Genomic DNA, 20,840 nt, shown 5'->3' with positions numbered 1-20,840 from the left:
CCAAATTCAGTATCATCTTCCTCACAGATTCATTTTACGTTTCTGTCCTAGGAAAACCCTCCCCTTCTCCGCTTTGCCTATATTCAAACGGTAACCAAATCAAAGTCAGACTAGAAGCAGAATCCTGAAAAAAGGAAAATAAGAAAGCTGGCTGTCTGTTTTTATTCCCCCATTTAAGAGACAAACACATGGTGCAAATACCCACCCATTGACACGGGCTGTGTTTTGAATTCTGGGGTTACAAGGGAGCATCCACAGGTTCTTCTTAACAAAAAAGGGAAGTTTTCCCGAAAGAAAAGGAACAGCATCCTGGAGGGAAGCTAGAACTGGGACTGCATGCAAAATGGTTGTCTGGAGAAGTCCTTGCCACATTTATTTATTTACATTAATGGAGGCATATTCTGTAAATTCATTTTCTACAGTTGGTTCCCTTCTCTGGCATCTTTCTGCAGAAGCAGAATGATTTAGTGCAGCGTACGTGAGGACATCTGGGCTTTCAAGTAAAACTGGGATGGAAGGAATAACAGGATCACTGCGAGGTGCATAAGGTGCTGTCCTCTGAGTGTTCCAGGCAGGGACATCATTGTCATAAATTGCGTTGCCATGCAAGGCCTGCAGTGGGCTAGCCATGGAGCAATAGTAAAGTGAGGAGGTTTCTTCTGAAGCTTGAGTTGTCCCAGCAGCATGGGATGGAGCAGCTGCTGGACTTCTGACCTGCAGAAAATAGAACGGGGTACAGCTCTGTGCATATCTGGTTGTTGCCTGTGCTCCTGCTAAATAAGAGGCATGTAAGATTTTGTTCAAGTAGCTTTATCCCCTTAAAACTGCTTTTGAGCACAGGTGAATTGGATTCACCTGGTCACTGGATTTTATATTGATCTTTGAAATAAAGTTAGAAATCGTTCTTGTATCTCCTTTCTCCATTTCCCTTCCCAAACTCTCATGTCTTTTCTTGCAAGATGCCAACTTAAGGCAAAACTGATTTATCATTTTGAGAGCTCTTCTATGCCACTCATTCAAGGCTTTCCCATCTCAGTTTACAAAATCTTTCTTATTTTCACCTCCAAACGCCAGACTACCTTTTCCTCATTGCCCTCGTTCTTCCATTTCCTGATCTCTTGCTTCTTATCCTCTTTATTATTTCCAAATAAATCTTTCTCCTTCTCCAAAATCTGCAAATTCCCCTACAAATTCATCTCTCTCTAATGAAGTCCTTTTTTGACATCCATTTTTCTAGCCACTTAGAATATACTGCTTTTAATTTTCTTTCCTCCAACTTGCCCTTTGGGAGCTCTGCAACCTGTTTGGTGCCCTTTGATCCCTGCCAATACTACCTCCACGACTGATAGCTGTCAGCTCCAGTCTCATCTTTTGTGTTCTGTCTTCTGCCCACCTAATTTCTCTGGAACTGATTGCAAGACCTGCGTGAATTCATGTCAGCCACATATGAAAGTCTTTCTTTTCAATCATTTTCCTCGCTCTGTGGGTCCTTTTTTGTCTTATGCACACTCTGAACCAGACCAACAGAGGTGCTTTAGTCGCCTAAACTCTTACTGGAACGGTACTTACAAATTAATACATTTTAACAGGAATTTAGATGCCTAAAGCACCTTTGTGGCTAAGACCCTTACTTCCTTCCCTCAGCTCAGCCATGGTGATATCTCACACCAGGCAAGCCATGCTGTCCAGGCACCAAGAGGGTCACTAAATCTGTCTCTGATCCTATGCCACGTTTTGTACTACACAAAGATTTGTTCTCGGTACGTGGTTATGCAGGATGTGGTCAGGTTTTGATGATGGAAAAATTTAAACATACCAGGCTCTTTTGTCTCTGCTGGGTTAATGGAGTACTCTTTTGCTTTGCTGGGAAAAATAAAAAAAAAAGACGTTTCAATAAATCAGCATTGAGAAGGTGCCTTTCTGCTTGTGGAGGGAGTATTAATTACTATAGGAGTCCTTGCCTTGTTGAGTGGACCTCAAAGAATAAAAATCTATTTCCAAACCGGATTTGGGAATAGCTATTCTGACAAAAGCTAACCAACACAGAATGATATATTTATAGAATGAGTTTCTGTGTTCCACAGAGCTCCTCTGAATAGCAGCTTAAAAATTCCTACTGTACTTGTGGCCAGTTTTCTCTGTGTTCAGTGAAGTGAGCAGGGAGAAAAAGGTACGGAAAATCCTAAAGCCATCCTATGAGCAAACATGTTAAATTTTATTGGAAGATGAAATAATTTCATTTTCCTAAAATAAAAAAAAAAATCCATGGTATTATAAGAGGCAAATACGAGATCACTTAAATTAAGATATGAGGGACTCCAAGTTCCATTCTTGATTTAGGACATGGCAGCTGTGTAAGAGTTCCTGTAAAGCAGGAGAGATTATACTGTATTTGATAATTTAGAGGGAAAACTAGGAATATAAAACGTAACTGGATAGAGCTTGATGGCATTTGCATGGCTAAAACTCCTATTTATTTCTAACTTGATTATTTGCAAAGCAGGAGAAAAATTTCCAACTATTATAAAGTCTGAGATTTTTATTTGTTCTTACTTTACTTCCATCCCTCTGTCTCTGGGAGGGAACAATACACGGGGCAAATTAAATTATTGAAGATTCAGTATCCTAACTGGTGCACTCGACAAGGACATCTCAGCAATCAATTGGGGTAATTATTAGAGGATTTTCATACAGCTTTGAATGCAACTTCTGTGAAGGTGTGAAAAGGAGTGGAATCAAATGCATACTAGGCAAAGGTTAGATGGTAAAACTACTTACCATGGTACTTCCTTAGACACCAAAACATGCAAACGATGATGAATGGACAACATAGACCCATGGATGCTGAAGCATAAATAATGTGCAATATCTTGTAGTTTCCAGATTCTTGGGACTCTTCTGAGATGCTAGTGGTATCTAAAATGTGTTAGCATGTATTAGCGTAGAGAAATATTTGACTGGCTTTTTTTTTTAGTATTAGGTCTTTCTGATGCAACTGGCTTCTTAATGTACTTAAACATTCTGTAACTTGGTACAGCATGTCATGAGATAACCTTATCTCCATGGGCATTCTACAAAGTACGAAGATACTGGAAGGAAAAGTGCATGGGAAAGTGCAATTGATGAATGATGCATAGCAGAAGGCTGGCAGAAGCAAAGAAAGGGTCAGAATTAGAGCACTGCTCTGAACTTCCATATATTTTTGCAATTATAATTGTGAACAATAACCAACTATGACTAAAAACCATACTTCAGGCTATGTTAAAGTGATGGTATAGCATGATTCCTAACACTTTGTAAGTATAAGCCATATATCACTGGGATATTAAAGAGCATGTCAGAAGTGTAGAGTATACCACGAGGAGGTAATTTGATTGGTCTTGTCCCTTTTATGCTGAATGCTGGACAGTCCTAGCCGTGAAAATGGTGACCCTTGAGAGACTGTATTTTGTTCAAGTGGGAAGAAAGCCATTGTAGTTTAGCAATGAGTTTAAATTTGTCTTGACTGCCCAAAACACTCTAACCAGAAATTCATGGCAATACAGATCAGTTCCTTTCTCTTAAAGAGGAAATAAGAATCAGAACTTACTTCCTGGTGAAATCGTGATAATGTTTGCAGACTTTTCTGAAAGAGAAAAGCAAGACATGGAAATGAAACAGCAACCTGACATTTTGCACTGTAGTTGTGTTCTCTGCACCGCATACTGAAGTCTTCACAAGGTTCCCCTTCAATCTGCTGATGGAAGAGGGAACAAAATGCAACAAGCAAAGGGTAGGACATTTTGCAGGGAGGGGGAATGACGTGTTGGTCTCCCACTGCCAACAGAGTAATTCTATCTTTCAGACCTCTTTGACATTCAAATAACTAGATCAGCAGAACATATTTCAAAGGAAACTTGCATCATGAGCTGGGCATATACTGTGTCTGCTAGCACATTACAGCCATAAATTTTGACGTTACTCCCTCTGTTGCAGCATTTCGTGTGGCAATAAACAAGGTTTTAAAGTTAATTAACTTACCAGGAGAGGAACTGGCAACAGAACAACCTTGCAACTCAGCTGCCTGGGGTCAGTACGACACTACGGCCACACAGATCACTTTCTAGCTGCAGAGCAACATTGAGGAGGGCAGACGTGGCTCGTCGTAATCTAGACTTGGCATCCCAACTGCCTAAGTTAATATGAAGGCCTCACTTGCCCTTAAGATCATTTAAAGGTATTGTAATCTTTCCTGCTCTTTAACTTCTTGGGGTACAAAATTATACTTTCTCTCTGTTTGTTGCAAGAGAGATCATTCTCAACAAGACGCTTGAATTGCTTTGTCCTCTTTACCGTTGTGTGGCCTCATCAACTGCTACTACATGACCATTTGCATCCTGTCTAGTCCATGTGATGTATAACCACGCTGTCCTCCCACAATCTTTCTTTGTTCCAAATGATTTTTTTTTCTTATCAAATAGTCCACTAGTGGCTGTTTGGTGTTGGCAGCTTTGCTTTTCTCTTCCAGATCCTCCTATTATTTCTTTATTTTGTTCTTTCATTTGTTTCTATCCTAGCAAGAGGCAGGATAGAAGCATGAAGAAGGTGGTAAGTACCAGCACAACTGTGCTACCAGTCAAACATGTTGGGAGAAGCCATCGTCCAGCATGCATGAGCTTTTCTGTACATGGCATCCTTTTGTTTAAAAGGGCTCTTTCGTAATATAGGGGCCTCACCTTCAACAATAACTTTTATTCCATGGCTCTCACTGGAAAAGTTGTCCGCTATTGCTCGACAATGATAAAGTCCACTATCATTCTGATGAACAAAGAAAACCTCCAGAGTAAACACGTTGGACTTCCATTCTGCTTTGCCCTCCTTCAGCTGCACACATGTAGCCACCTCTATCTTGCACCACTGCATGACTGGCTTTTTCTTGCAGTAATGAACTGGACAGTCTATAATCAAAGAGTTCCCAACATTAATTTTGTACTGGGAGTGTCTTTTAACTTGAATTTCAATTGGACAATCAGTGGCATCAAATCCTGGAAGAGAAGAAAAACATAACAAAAATCATGGTGGTGGGGGTCTGCTATATACTCCTCATAACACTAATCACAGTTTCTTTTCTCTCTCATTACTCAAGACTTCCCTTATCTACTTGCAGCAGGTCTGACCTCTATATGGGAGACTGATAGCAGATAACATCAAGACTATTGGTCCTTTCATTTTTAGGATTGTTAAAATGCACTTTCTCCCTCTGATATGAATTTTTCCCTTTTTTCTATATCTCAGTCAAGTTAGAAATGTAATAGTTTAGAAAGAAAATACGTAAAATATACATAGCAAGTTTTCCTGTCATCCTTCTCACAGACCTTTCCTGTTACTTTTAGATTTACTTCAGATTATTGTTTACTTCACAATTCTTCTTAACTTGCAGAAGTAAAGGCTTTTCTTTGGTAGAGGTTTTTATAATTGTAATATTGAAAAGAAATATATTTAATGCAAATATACCTTATCTCAATTTTTAAATTTTTGTTATGTTTTGTTAAACTCAGTGCTCAAGCTATGGTATATCACCTTAACTCTGGGTCTTGGTATTGAATGTCCTGACCTTTTATTAAAGATTCATGTTTCTTGTGGTGCTTTATTTCTCTGGCTAAGTCAAAGTAACAAAAACCATGTGATACCCATGTGCTCCCTACTTCCCTACCCTGTCTTACATTACAGTGCTTGTGCCCTGAAGAGAGTGATTGCTCACAGGTCCAGAGAAATAAATCTTAAATATATCTGTATCTTCTGGTTGATAGAGGGAGTAAAAAAAATGGTAAAGTATGTTGAAGGCAAGTTTTGTAGGGAGGAGAAATGTGTAGGGGAGGAAAGAGCAGTGTGGTGAGCAGAGGGGTCAGTCGGTTAGCAGCCAGTGCTGTTTCAAGGGGCGAAGCCTCTGGGACCCCGGGCAGCCAGTGCACATAACTGTGACACCGAACGCCTCACCTCCACCTGTCAGCCAGGATTTCTTATGCACATGATCAAGCAATCCTTGTGAATACCTGAATAGTATATTCAAGAGCTTGGGATAGCCAGATTAACAGTTTTCATTTATGACCTCTAGTTTGCAAGCCTTTTCTCTACAAATCCCAGGCTAGTCCACACCATAAATAAATGGTAGGCCACTCAGTAATACTGAGTTTTGAGCATAAGTGTGTTCATAGCCTTCATTATAGCAGAGCTAACACTTTGCTGCTGTAGATTTTTCAGTTTACTCTCTTCAAGGTGACTTTGGGAATGGGCGTCTAAAAATTAGGTGGCACTCATCTGCCTCTAAACCTAAGTCTTTAATATTGTTCTCATTTTGCCCTAACAAATGTGCCTGATCTTGCTTGATAATGAGGAAGAGGCTATTCACTGTAAGGCTGTTATTTGCAGCCACTGCAAGAAACTGTGGTCTCTGATATATCTCTGCCATGTGCAATAGAGAAACTCATCTGCTCGCGGGACTTGGCATCCTCAGAGGTTTCTGCTTTGAGGGGTCCAAATCTGAAATCATCCTTGTATACCAACTTGCCATTAGTCAGGATGGCTTTAAATGAGGACTGAAGTGGGGTGAGTACAGTGGCAAAAGCACACAGGTAAGCAACTTGGACAAGGACTTTAAAATTGGTCCTTATGGAAGGGGCAAGTGGAGGAAATTCAGATAATTTGGATGGAGATGAGAAAATGAACAAGGAGGACAATAGCTCTGGGTACAAACAAAGTTTTTTTACTAATGAAAAAAGTCTGGATAAAAAACAAAGGGAACTCGAGGCCTTAATTCATTCAATATCCCTAAGAAGAGAAGGAAGGAGAGAAGCAGAATAAAAATAGTTGGGTTTGGCAAAGAAAGCTTTAGTAAGTTTGGAGACCTGGGAGACAAGAACTCATCAGATGATACAAATACAAAGGAAAAGGACATAAACAGAGCTGGTGGTCCATCCAATAAATGATGAGAGTACAAGCACTAAGCATCTACACTACAGCTGTGCAGTAAAAGACTATCTTGGCTAAATCACGAACGAGCTTTTCACTGAGACAAGAAGGAAGCCTCCAAAAGCATCAAGAAGGTCAGGTTGCTAAGGAGGGACATAAAAGAACTGAGCAATATTGGAAAAGTCATGGCAGAGAATGAGATGCACTTAGGAAGACACATCAAGAGTAAGTATATTGATTGTAAAACTAAGAAAACATTAGTTCACTAGTTAGTGGAGAGAGAAAGCTATCAATAGATTACCAGCAGTAAATTAGATTTACCAGATAAATTAGAGAAAGTATTTGTAAAAAGGTGGGCTCAGTTCAAGAAGATATAGAGGGGACGTGATAACTTTTGTTCTGCTAAGGACTGGTAAGCGTACCTAGGTCTTGTCCAGTCTTTTGCACTACTCTTCAAGAAAGAAGGGGGGCAATGCTTGGAGTCTCTCCAAGTTGGAAAGAAGCCAGCAAATACCATGAACATGATAAGAAGACCATAAAGGAAAGCTTGAAATTTCTGGGGTTGTTTCACTTAAAGAGAAGCAACGAGAGGAAAGGACATAATAAAATCATGTAAAGACTTAAAAGAAGAATGAAATAATCTGGTTTTTCATGTTTCTGTTAGGTATGGGGAGAAATGATGGGCTAAAAGTGAAGTAAGGAAGGTTGATTACATAGTTTGAAAAACTTCCTAACTGTGAAAACAGTAATACTGTAACTGGGTTCTGTGGAAGCTTGTAGAGTTTGAATCCCTGAGGCCCTGAGGACTAGCCTACACTGACATCTGTCAGGATAATACAGCTGAATTTACCTTCTAACCTGTCAGTGTATGTAGTCATGTAGACAAGTTCACAGTCATCAGGTCCATAAACGGATACTGAAAGGACGTGGGAAAGATGTACATGCTGATGTCCCCAATGCAACTGTTCCATTGCTGGGGGGACAGGAGGGGAATGGACCACAGAAAGTGGCCATGCTCATGTGCTCTCCCTGAACAGCCTTTCTTCTTGCTGCTGCCAGAGACAGAGCACTGGTCTTAGGCAGTATGGCATTTCTTATGTGGTCTCCACTGATACACAAGATACCCTCGTGATCCGCTTTCTGCCACAACATTGCCTCAATAGTAGCTCCTGCTTATAAATAAATACGTGGTGTACAGGAAGAGATACTCTCCCAGGGACCATCCCAGGGATGCGGTAGCAATAGCAATATATTTGATGTATTTAATATAACATTTAACATATTGTATTATATTTAATGTGAATAAAATAATTAAATTTAGTATTTAATATATTAAATATACATAACATATATTTTGTTATTGCAATGTGTATGATGTGGCAAATATATTGCAACAGCAACAGCTCTAACATGTAGAGCTTGGCCCATGTTCACAAGGTAGCATTTAGGTGTCAGGTCAGCATGCCCTGCCCAGTCATCTAGTACCTTTTCTGCTCCCCTGAATAGGATCATTCTGAAAGACATATTTTTGTTATGAAGCAGGATCACTTATCTTTCACTTAGACTCTTCCATCTTCGATTAAAAGAAAGCATGATTTGGTTTCAGGCAAGTAGGTCATATCTACTTTGGTCATACTGCAGTAGCAGCATATGGTTATCAATAGTCTGAAAATGGAAACTAAAAGCTCAAATTAGAAAGTAGAGGTTTCAATTATTTCAGCAATGATTGCCATGGAAGATAACACTTCAGGAAGTATCTATAAAGTTCAGATTGTGCCCTGATAGCAGCCTTCTTTCTGATATAGTCCTATGTAACAGGTATTTCCAGAAGGATGTGCAGGTCTCTGCAGAACAGATATTTTCTGATGTCCTTCATCTAATTATTTTATCATATAGTTTTATCTTTTTCAAAATTCTCTTTTGGAAAAAAACAAAAAACCAAACAAATAAAACACCCCAAAACAAAACCCAAAACTTTTCTAGAAGGTCAAAAAGTCCAATTTCTCTCAAAGTTTTAAAACAGATTTCAGTGACGCTCTCTCATTCAGTATCATTATTAACCAGGGAGAGGGGCAGGAATTGTTGTACCTCTTTCATTTTTATCTTTTTCCAGTGCAGGGATGTCATGTTTTCCTTGATTTTGAATCATCTGGTGCTTTTACAACAAAGTATACATCACTGCCCACTGTTACTTTTGGAAGAATCACCTGATCAGCATTGAGCAAATTTTGTACATCCAACAGCATTCGCTTGGGGCAGGGTTACTAATCCTCATGAATTCAGATGAATATCAGTTGTGTAGGTAGTTGGCAAGGAAAATGTCTCATCAATGTTAAACATTGCTCTAAAGAAATGATTGTCTTACACTGGTCAGTGTAACCTAGAATAACACTCAGTGGCAGAAGCTCCCAGAGAGAGGGAACAGGGGTGATACTGGGTGCACAGAAAGTTTTGCATTACCCTCCAGCCACATCCTGAGTGGGAATATAGAAATTTCCTGAGCAGAAGCCTTACTGAGGTCTGGATATACTTCTAGAGTAGTTTTTGTGCAGCCCTTGCTCTGTAGGTGAAAGGTATAAACAGTTCAAGTGTTACATGCTTGCACTGATATCACAAGGAGAAACTTCCCTCCAGACAACTTCCTGCACTACTACCAATTAAGTCATAAGGAGCTATTCCACTGCTAACAAAGAATTTACTTGGTTACAATTTGCTTTTTAAAAAAAAGTTCCACTGGCATTGATATGACTTGTATTACTTTTGCTCATAGAGTATGTTTTTAAGAGAGTTCAAATAAAATGTGCTAGTACATCTCTTAGTCAGGTGAGCTTGAATAGTGCCTATGCCCATGTGTGCCACAGTTTTGCTTCTTCATCTTCTGGTGGTGATCATTCACTTACTAATATAATTCCAATATAATCAGGTCTGGTTAAATTTTGTTTCCAGAGCAAAATTCCCTGCCATCGAGTGGGCCTGACTCCAACACCCGTGCTTTCTCTAAAAGGTTACCTATGGAATATGCCACTCAGCCTTGGGAACTGCACTGCACTTGCTACCCAGCCCAACAGTGTCACTGCCTGCCCACGATTTCTGAGCAGGAGAGCCCTCCTGTCCCACTGACCCTCAGAGGCACTTTCAGATACAAGTTTGCGTGACACCGGTCGACACATGCCTGTTGGCTCTTAGCCTTCGTTTCTGGCTGCTGATGCAGGTGAAAGTGTTTGGCAGCCTGCTGTCAATTAACCCGAGTGTACAAATCCTCTTCTTCTTTTCCTTTAAAATAGGTGGGGGTTGAGGCTACTGGGTTTCACTTGGTCTTCCATTTCCTCTAGTTTATAGTGCCTTTTTTTTTTCTCTTTCTTCCAGTGTACCTATAGACTTAGTAGGAGAAATTTAGCTTACTGGATATTGATTTAACTTTCATAGTTATCGTTTGTGGATCCCTTGGAAGGAGCCTGTGGGCACTAGGTAAACATCACTATTTTATTCAGTGGCTTATTCTTTTTTTTTCCATCAGTCAAATAGAGCAATCTTTTGAACTTCCTAACCAGGAGCTATACAAGCTACTGCTTGCCTTTCAGTGTGTATGAGAGTTTGTAGACCGTCCTCAGAGCCTGCAAAAGGGCCTTCCTTTCAGAGGCTTAAAGCAATTGGACTTTAGGCTGCCTTTAGTTATTTAATTTTTTTAATTGTTACAAGACAATGCTTGGAGCATGAAAAATAATCACAATTGCTTTCGTATGTTTCCGTGACTTGTTAATGACTGATGGCTGAATGACTTGGGCTTTAGGTTTCCAACTTTTTGCTAGGAAGAAACCTAGTCCTTGGTAAATGTTATTAGTCATCAATTTAGGGACCTTCTAGAACAATATAATCAAAGAGGTGTGTGAATAAGAGTTAAATATTTTTCTCAGGCTTTGGGAAGTTCTTAGTTTGAATTATTTTGAACTTCAATAACTAAAACTCTGGCTAGAGAAAGCCTTTTCCTATAATCTAGCCTTTTTTTCTCTAGTAATTAAGTGTGCGAATTCATAATGAACATGCCTGAAATCTATAATTAACCTTTCCTCTCTCCCAAGTCACACTTCACTTGGCAAGAAACTTTAAGTGGATAAAAAGCAGTGGAGAAAATCCTTTTAAAGACAAAAAGCTTTGGGACATTTTTTTATATAGAATAAAATATTTAAGGCAAAATTTAAAATATCTTTCACAGATTTCCTGTAAAGGCCATTTAGCAGGAATAGGTGTCAGTGAAGATTTGGGATTAAACAACAATATAAACCATAATATCCTAGAGAATGAAGGATATCTTTTTTTTTTAACAGGGAAAAAAAAAAAATCAACACACCTGATAATGAGTGAGAACCTTTTCTGTTCATCGGTTGTCATTAGAAAGACAAACACAAATAAACTTCAATTAATGAATGAGCACAAACAAGGGTTGGCATACTTTTCCTGTGACTGTATCTTAACTTTTTTCTATCTGCTGCCTCCTGTGGTTTATGAGAAGTCAATGGTAGAGACACTGTTTGCCAATTATATTCTATATGTGCAAGTGCTTCCTGAGATAAACTTAACTACCCTTTCTTTAACCCTGTTATGAGCTGAGACCTGAAACCAGTTACAAGGTCTTATACTGAGTGTTAAGTTTTCAATGATGTCACATATATGGGTGGTCATGATGAATATCTGAATGTGCAGTTTTCAAGAGGGTGAAAGAATCTGTGACATCCAGATGCTTTATATATCAGCTTCAAACTTACACTCCTCAGTAAGATTCAGACTGACTAAAAGTGCGTTTTCTTTTAGATCACTTGAGTGTGTTCCTGAACAGGCTGTGATGAGCCAGGCTCTATTGCACCTAGAGTTAATTTGCACAGGTAAGGAAAATCTTCTGTACAGTGTACTGCCAGGATAAGGATTTAAAATGAAAGCATGTATTCCATAACTTGTACAATAGCGAAATACCCATGACAATACTTTCTTTTATGAAAAACAATTTTAATTTTTTTTCCTCATTCATATGTTCTAGAAAACATAGTCATGACATGACTCATTAAGCAAACAAAAGAGGTTTAATGGAGATAGCTTTCCATTTACCTAACTCAACCCATTAGTAGAAAAATAATAGCTAAAAATTGAGCCTTCTAACCTTTGAATTATAAATGGTGTCATTCATACCTGGTCATCAAAGAATTCAGAACGGTAACAGTAATCTAACAACTCCAGTGAACTAGGACTTATTAATTGAAATTTGAGGCATTTATTTTCAAAAGCATTTATCTTTACTTTGTTTTTCCCTCTCTCCTCCCTTTAAAAAAAAAAAAAAGGAACAAGGGATGGGATAGAATACAAGTCATACGTATCACTCCCTGAGGCAGATAATGGCTGAGGTATAAAATGTCAATTATTCATGAAAAAAAAAATGTCTGCAGTTAGTTTTGAATCCTACGTTTGGGTCTGTCTGTGAACACAGCGAAGCACTAGTAATGGTTTTAACTCGGGTCCAATGTTCTGGGAAGCTTCTGATTAGGACCACAGCACAAAAACTACACCACAAGTTGCCTTGATTTGTTGGGACATTTAACACTGAGATCTTCATGACTTTGTTAATTTTAACAACAAAAAAGGAAACGGGCTGTGAGGAGAACTCATGGAAAAATATGCTCCCTTCCTGAATTTAGGTAAGGTGTATTCAGAAAGAGAAGCACTTCAGAAGACATATTAAGTGGTACCTGGATAGGCCTTTTTCAGACTTCTCCCAGCTTCAGAGAAGGCTTTTCAAGGAATGATGTAAAATTTTATTTTAGTCACTTTACATATTTATATCACAATTTGGATTCTTCAAAGATGTCATTTTGTTAATAGAATTTTAATTTTAGTCTTTTTCACATAATGTTTCCCATGTCATCTTAAAGATACAGTAATGTACTTTTTCTATTTACTTAGTGTACAATGAAGCATTTTCTGAGTTTCTTGTTGTTTTTCTGTTTGTTTTTTTTTTTTTTCTGGCAATGGTAGTATTTGTGAAGCTAACTGGCTTGCTGAGGTAGCTGACAGAGAGTTGCATCATTTTTTAACTGTTCTTTGACGAAAGCTGTGTAAGTGCAGAAAATATGCCTTTATATTTTGATGACTGAAACTTGAAGATGGAACATTTCTGTTTAGCTGAATGTTAGCATGTGCAGGCTATCCCACAAGAAGGTCTAACAGCAAGGTGATATTTGAGCAGAGAACCATGCCCACCATTAGTGGCCATGTCTGCATGTACTTCGTTACTGGCTGGGGCTTCTTGGAGCAAGGGGAGGCTTGCTGGGTTTTATTTTCATTGGGATGAAACACTTTGTTTACTTTGTGTATGCTGTCCAGACAGCAACAACCACTCTTTGTGAGACTGGATGGGAACAACCTGTTCTTTGGTGTTACAAAGGAGACAGGGTCTAACTGGACTAAAATTACTGGGGTGAGGGGGGAGAAGGTCCTTCTGCTTGTGACTTATCAGAAACAAGCTTACTTCTCCTTCCCTAAGTCAGAAAAGATTTGCTGGTTATTGACTTTGTATATGAAATCTGAGTGGTCAGCTTTGTTTCTGTTAGGAGTAAGGGAAACTTTGGATATATTTGCAACATACAAAGCTTAAATAAGTTGGCTTCAATTTTCAGCTTACTTCAAACCAAAATAAAAACCAAACAAGCCTGGAAAACTTATGGCTAAAATGTAAACACATTAAAAAAACATTTACATCATGGTTCTGTAGAGACTGACTAGCAAAACTTTCCTCTCTGTAATGCTCCTATAAACATGATTCTGATATTTGTAGCAATATAGCTGTATAGAATGAAATAGTATTGTTCTCAGAGGACTCCAAGTAGTTCTGATGTAGATCAAAAAATAAAACGTAGTAAAATAAATTCTGTTGTCATGGTTTAACCCCAGCCAGCAACTAAGCAACACCCAGCTGCTTCCCCCTCCCCCAGTGGGGTGGGGAGGAGGAAAGGAAAAAAAGTAAAACTCATGGGCTGAGATAAGAACAGTTTAATAACTAAAGTAAAAATAAAAATACACTACTAACTAAGAATAATAATTGTAATGAAAAAGAATTAAAAAAAAAAAAGAAATAAGAAAAGACAAATTATGCACAATGCAATTGCTCACCACCTGCTGACTGATGCCCCAGCAGCGATCAGCTCCCCCCCCCGGCCAGCTCCCCCCTGTTTATATACTGGGCATGACATTCCATGGTATGGAACATCCCTTTGGCTAGTTCAGGTCAGCTGCCCCGGCTCTGCTCCCTCCCAGCTCCTTGCACACCTGCTTGCTGGCAGAGCATGGGAAACTGAAAAGTCCTTGGCTTAAGATAAGCGCTACTTAGCAACAACTGAAACCTCAGCGTGTTATCAACATTATTCTCCCACTAAATCTAAAACCCAGCACTGTACCAGCTACTAAGAAGAGAGTTAACTCTGTCCCAGCCAAAACCAGGACATCTGTGTAAAAAAGATACATGCTATAAGCACCATAGCAGAAATTACATTCTGTTTTAAAAACAGTATCTGGGAACCTGGCAGATGAGTATGGAGGGTTCATCTGTGTATTAATGAACTAGACAGGACGATGCAGAGAGGTGATTGTGTGAGGGACTAATAACACAGGCAGACTTTATGAAGCGAATAGAAACAGTAGTTAACTCTTACAAGAAAAGAAGATACTTCCGTTTAGGGTACGAAGGAGGTTATCAGCTCTAGATACACCCCCTTCAGAAGCATGTTAGTTTATTCATTTGAAAATCAAATGTAAAGCAGTTCAGTAACCTCCCCAAGCTCAGATCACACCCTGATTAAGAAAGAGCTGCATCTAACTGGCCTGGTAATTCATGTCTTTTAACCTAAATGTTTGGGTTTCCCTTCCCAGGCAGATGCTCTGAATGCTTGTTTAACCTTTCCTGTTAGTATTAATAACGTGTTTTATTCATAAAAACAAGGAGTGTTGAAAGATGCTACAGATTTGCAGAGTTAGTCATGCATGTCAACTAAGCTTCACATGGCCAATTCAATTTGTTTGTGTAACTTTAGCAGTGCCTTATAACAAATGTTATTTTGATCAATTTATCAGTTGATATATCTGAAATGTATCAACAGCAGCTGAGCACATCCATTACAGTAGCTATTATCCTTTCTGTATGACTGTCTTCCTTTCAATACCAAAATTTATGTCTCCTATATGATATTAGCAGGGAAGAACTTGAAACAAAATAATCTCTAGTAAAAATACTAAGAGTATACTGGGCACAGTGTAGGTCTTACATCGGTCCAAATTAGGGGAACCCCTTTAGTTAAAAACTGTGGAGGTTCAAAGTTGAAAGTGGGATGAAAATTAGATGGAGTTAAGATAAATAATTGAAGGTACACTTATCTGGCAAGGACAATTTGCTGGATCCAGTTCAGAGCTAGTAGGATTCCTGGATTTCAAGCAGAGGCTTGAATGCTGCCAAACCCCTTGAAGGCAGAGCCTTTGGCCACAAAACAGGATGTATTTGGTCCCCAAGTGCTAGAGTTCTGGTCTAGACTGGTACCTAATATTTCTCAATTATTGTCATCATCATCGTCTTTAATCGAATTAAAAGTCTCTGATATGGCAATAAAATAAGACACAGATTATATCCAATGTACACTAAGAACTGCTTTGGTTTCTGTTCTCCCCCCACAATGTTTAATAACTACAGACAGATTAAATTTTAAGACAACATCTTACCATAACCTTGATAGTTGCTCTGAGCCAGCATTACTAGAAGGATGTACAGTAAGATCCTTTTTATCAACATGACTGGAGGAGCCTTCATTCTCTGGGCATGGTAGAAACAAGAGGTTCCTGCAGGTTTCAAAAGTGCAGTTCAGATGGCCTCTTGCATCCTGTTAGGTTTACCCAGGGTGTATGTCTGAGCTGATCCCCTTTTCTAGTTCTTCTGCTAAGACAGTGCAGAAAGGGGTGGGGAAGCAATATCTCTGCAAAAATCTACAGGTTACACAGTTGACTTTTTTTTTGTGTGGTTGAAATGTGAACTGCTTGATCATTTCACATCATCTCAGAACTGCTCTGCGATTCAGGGCAAAACATCTTTCACCCTTCTGTGGCTCCCCTTACAGTGTAAGAAACATAGCTGCAGATTTTTTTTTTTAAAAAGATGCTCTTGCAATTGAGGTTTTGATTTTAGAAGCAGCAATATAGCAGAGAGAAGGGATGCACAACAGTATTTTAAACTTGTTCAGTCCTTGTGCCTCACTCTAATTCAACATTAAAAAAATTAAGAAGCTGAGCAAATTCACTATTCACAAGCTGGTAGATGTCAGAAACTCCTGTCTGAATAGTCTTAATTTGCATTAGATTAATTTATAATAACCTGCCCTATAAGAAATGATTGCTTCTACTATTTAATCTTAGTATCCTCATAACATAAGGCCAAGTAACTTGGGTTGGGATTTTGTGGGTTCTTTTTCAGCATGTCCTCAACACCTTTTTCCCCTAAATATTTCTAAAACACTGAATCATTTACCTGAATCTTCCCAAAAAATTCTGTCAATGCAGAGTTTCTTCATAAAGTTAGAACCAAACTAAAGTTGAACAGGAACTTTGTATATAGCAATTATCACTTCTGCTTATAATGCAAATACAGCTACTACAAATAGAAACCAGGGAAGAAATTAATGCAGTTATGAAATCCTATGTTAAAATGGGGAGGTTTAGACTTGACATTAGGAAACATTTCTTTACCAAGAGGGTAGTCAAACATTGGTACAGGCTTCCTAGAGAAGTGGTCGGTGCCCCAAGCCTGTCAGTGTTTAAGAGGCATTTGGACAATGCCCTTAACATGCTCTAGCTTGTGGTCAGGCAGTTGGACTAGATGATCGTTGTAGGTGCCTTCCAACTGAACTATTCTATTCTAAATATTTCAAGCTTTCTAGACAAAATATATGCATATTATGCTCTAACAAAAATCTAAATTATCAGGATTTTTTCAAATATCTTGGGGAAAATAATTGAACAGCTTCCCAAAATTTCTTGGTTGGAAGTGTCTGGCTAAGTACGTGACGATCAGGAGAATCACACTGATGTTTGTGAGAAACTGAAATAGCCTTACAAAACATACAATCCAGCCAAATGGAAAATATTTATGAAAGAAAACTCCTTGAGTATAACTGCACACACAGGATGCTTCCACTTGAGACAAAATACTAGTACTGCAGGTTGCATTTCTGTATAGTGAAGACATCTAGTGGCCGAATCCATAGCTAGCTTAGATAGTAAAATTGGTCGTTAAGGGATGTGTTTCCTGGCAGTGTAATTTCTGCTTGTGTTGATGTTGAGTTATCCAAAGTTTATGCTAGGAATGTAATATTAGTAGTTGGTACGTAATCTCTGTATTCTTATTAGAACTGTTTTGGGCTGAGTCCTTGCTACTGACTGAAACTTTTTAATAAGACAAGGTTTTGTCTGTTTTGAGATTGGCTTCCTAGGTGGATAATTCCTTCTTGCTAACTTTGTGGAAGTATTCTGAACTGTAAGACAGTTACTGTCATACATTAGCCTTTCAGGAGAGGTGAGGTTGGTCAGAGTGGCAGGAAGGAGCACGTATTCCCTGTACCGCATACAGTATGTGGCTTGTGAGGATTCTTTACTTTGTATTTTTAATAGTAAATATCTTGGACACTCATCTATGTTTTGGAGCCTCTTTCTTAAGAAGGCTTTGGCAAATGTGACTTCTACTATCACTGGTGACACTTCATTACTTCCCTTATCTCCTTTCTGCTCAGGAGTGGGGTTGTTGTGGGGGTTTTTTTGGTGGGGTTTTTTTTTTTTGAGAATCTGCCTGAAGGTGGCAAAGAATCTGGATTTTTTCATGTTTTCTTGTTAAGACCTTATTACCTCCTGGGAGCTTTTTTATTTTTGTGATATTATTAAGTTATAAATGAGATGTTTTAGCTCTCCAAATGGTAACTTATATTCTAATTTTTTGAGAAAATCAGTCCTTGAATTTGAGACACTAAAATATTCTAGCTTTCCTTTTAAAGCATGTTTCAAAGGATAGTAAATACTAGGTAAATATAAAATAGCTATTTACCAAAGGAAGGAAGGAGAGTCCTAATCTAAAACTGTATAACTAGGAGAGGGAGGAGCATATGCATTTAATTCAAGATGAGATATCATTTGAAGATGGCAGAAAAAGATGTCACTAGATGGCACTGATTTCCACTATCTGCAGTAACTCAGTAACTTGTTTGCTATATGCAAATCAGACCTCAGCTGAATCCTAACAGACACCAAGTATTTAAAGAACTAAGAGAATTCAATGCAATCCAAATGCAACCATTAGCACAGTTCTCTGTGTGTTGGATACTATTTTCAGGAAGAGGCTCCAAAAATATGGAGTGAAATTTGGACCTGAAGATTGCTATTAATAGAAACTTTCTTCACCTGATTCAGTCCACTTTGTCATGTCTGCTGCTTCTTTACTGAAGGCAAGCGGAAAAAAAAAAAAATCTATGCAATGTTCCTTCTGTTCCACCTCAGTTTTTCTTCTGACAAGACCAAGGTTGTGTTTTGGGGTTGCATTTTCCCTGTTTGCAGGTGGTTAGGCATTGGCCTTTAACCACATAGAGAGACATGGCGTTTAGATAGTGGGCGCCAGTAAGTCTGCTGAAAATTACCTTCATAACACTACATGAAGGAGCTTTAGTATCTTAAAGGAACAATAATTTAGTCTCCCATTCAGCTCCTTGCCTGTCACTCGTGATCACGTAGCTTGCAGTAGTATGTGCTGCCACATGAGCTATGGGTGGCCCCTGCAGCCTGTTCTCATGCCTTACCACTGTAACTCCCTGTTAAAGGAGAGATCAGCTACTTCATTTCTATGCAAGTCCTTTCCTTTTTCACAATATGAGATGCTCTGCATCTTCCTGCTTTTTCCTGAGCAGTTTCCGTTTAATGAGATGAGCTAAGCTTTGTTAAGTCAAAGAACACATCTTGAACCAGGTTCTAAAGTGCAGACTGAGCATGGGCCTGGATGCTCGCGCAAGGGGTGTCAGTTCATTCAATACAGAGTTGGTTAAGAACCTATTCAGGGTTTTGCTGTATATAAAACACTTTGCTAAGTGTAAGCATGGGTATTTTAGTTATTGGATTCATCTTACGGTAATGACAGGCTTCAGAAATAAGGGGAGGGAGGAAGCAATTTAAAGATAATTAGAAAAGATTTAAGGTATGGAGGTCTCATTTACTGCAGTGAAATGTAATACAGAATTTGGGAGCTATTCTGTACACTGAAGGACAGATTAAAAAAATACTGGATGCAAACCAGTATACAAAACCCCCCTAAGAACCTCTAAAGCTCCTAATTATTTTTCTTCCAGCTTTGAACCGAACTGCTGAATGATACCCTCTCTCCACTGCATTGCTGTAAGCCACTCTACCGGTTAGGAGAAAATGCAAGATTTCCTTATTTTCCTCAGGGACACAGTAGTTCTCACTGAACAGAAGGATCAGATAGGAGGAAAAAGTAGAAGTATCCACTGAAAGACAGTAGAAACTTCCTAATGAATGTGTACTCTTATTTTAGTGTGCTCATGGAGCACATATCATATGAGAGTACTGGTCATTTCGCTGCACTTAAGGAACCCTCTGCTTTTACTTCCCCTTCCTGTGCACTACTAGACAGGAGAAGACACATAAAGAGAGCTGAGTACTTAGATACATCTAAAACATGAATAAATTTAAACTGCTTGTGGTTGGTTGGCTCAGCTGAACACGGGCTTTGCGTACCAACTGAAACCAGTAATCTTCCTCGTGTCCTCCTCCAGGTCTAGCAGAAAACTTCTAGCAAAATAGATGTTCTTTTACAAGACTAAATCTTCAAACGTTTCTGGCTTCTGAAACCTAAAGCAAGCATGGAGTTGGGACACTCAAAAGCTAAACTTGGACTGAAATAGCTATTCAGCCATTGTTTATCATTTCTATTTTATACTTAATTTTCTATTTTATATACTAGAACTGAATTAAGTATACCTAATACATAACATTTAGCTTCAGGGGCAACACCAGTCTTGAGGCTGCCCCCTGTCAAGCCTGAGTGACAGTTGCAGTAGCTCTCTGTATCCTGTCTCAGAGCCTGCACCTTGTGCTTTTACTGGTGAGGTGTGCTATCTGCTTTTGAATATGAAAGAGATGGCCTCTACCACCAGAAGACCCACAAATTCCAAACCGCTTGTAGAAAGAGAAAAGTGGTGGGATGGGCAAAAAAAAAAAAAAATCCTTACCTGATTTAAGCAGAACTGCCACAGATTGTCTATCCTCCAGTCTCTGCTGTTCAGCCTATGTAAATGACAAATGTCAAACCTAATTATCAGTATAAATGTGGCCTAAAAGCAGTTATGTATACTTCATCCTACTGCATCTTGGATATGGGTTAAACCGCATGATTCAGTTAGGAAAGTAAAATGTCATCATAAGAATTTATCATGGCCTAATTACTAAACTTTAAATATATACTTCACCCCATTCTGCATCAGCTTCCACACAAATCCTTGCTGATACATTGATTTTGCAAGTATACATATGCTGTTTCAAAGAGGAATTGTCCACATAACCAAACTTTACAAAAGGGTATGTTTGTTTCTATTCTGCTTTTCCATTTGATGTAAGAGCAACAAAAAACAATTTGATCTTAATGTGCTGTGACCTGAAAATGACTGAAAATGAGAAAGTAATGATTAATAAATTCATGAGTCAAGAGGTTGTACGAGTTTATCACTGATCCATCATGTCACTGATCCATCATGAGATGTCAAGCCAGATAAGAATTCAGGAAAAGGAACGTTGTAAACAATCAAACCTAGACTTGA

At 38.7% G+C, this 20,840-nt stretch overlaps 1 protein-coding gene across 1 annotated transcript; it reads right to left on the bottom strand.

The window, feature by feature from the left end:
• Nucleotides 1-328: 328 nt before the first annotated feature.
• Nucleotides 329-15,787, bottom strand: BTLA (B and T lymphocyte associated). Its single transcript, XM_050909343.1, has 6 exons — nucleotides 15,700-15,787; nucleotides 4,716-5,024; nucleotides 3,590-3,625; nucleotides 2,779-2,916; nucleotides 1,817-1,863; nucleotides 329-714 (listed from the first exon to the last, which is right to left on the bottom strand). Exons 1-6 carry the CDS (start codon nucleotides 15,785-15,787, stop codon nucleotides 373-375), a joined length of 960 nt encoding a protein of 319 aa, XP_050765300.1. The 3' UTR covers nucleotides 329-372.
• Nucleotides 15,788-20,840: the final 5,053 nt, after the last annotated feature.

Source organism: Gymnogyps californianus, chromosome 1 (assembly GCF_018139145.2).
Source record: "Gymnogyps californianus isolate 813 chromosome 1, ASM1813914v2, whole genome shotgun sequence".
Lineage (NCBI taxonomy): Eukaryota > Metazoa > Chordata > Aves > Accipitriformes > Cathartidae > Gymnogyps > Gymnogyps californianus.
This window is presented reverse-complemented; position numbering and strand designations above follow the sequence as displayed.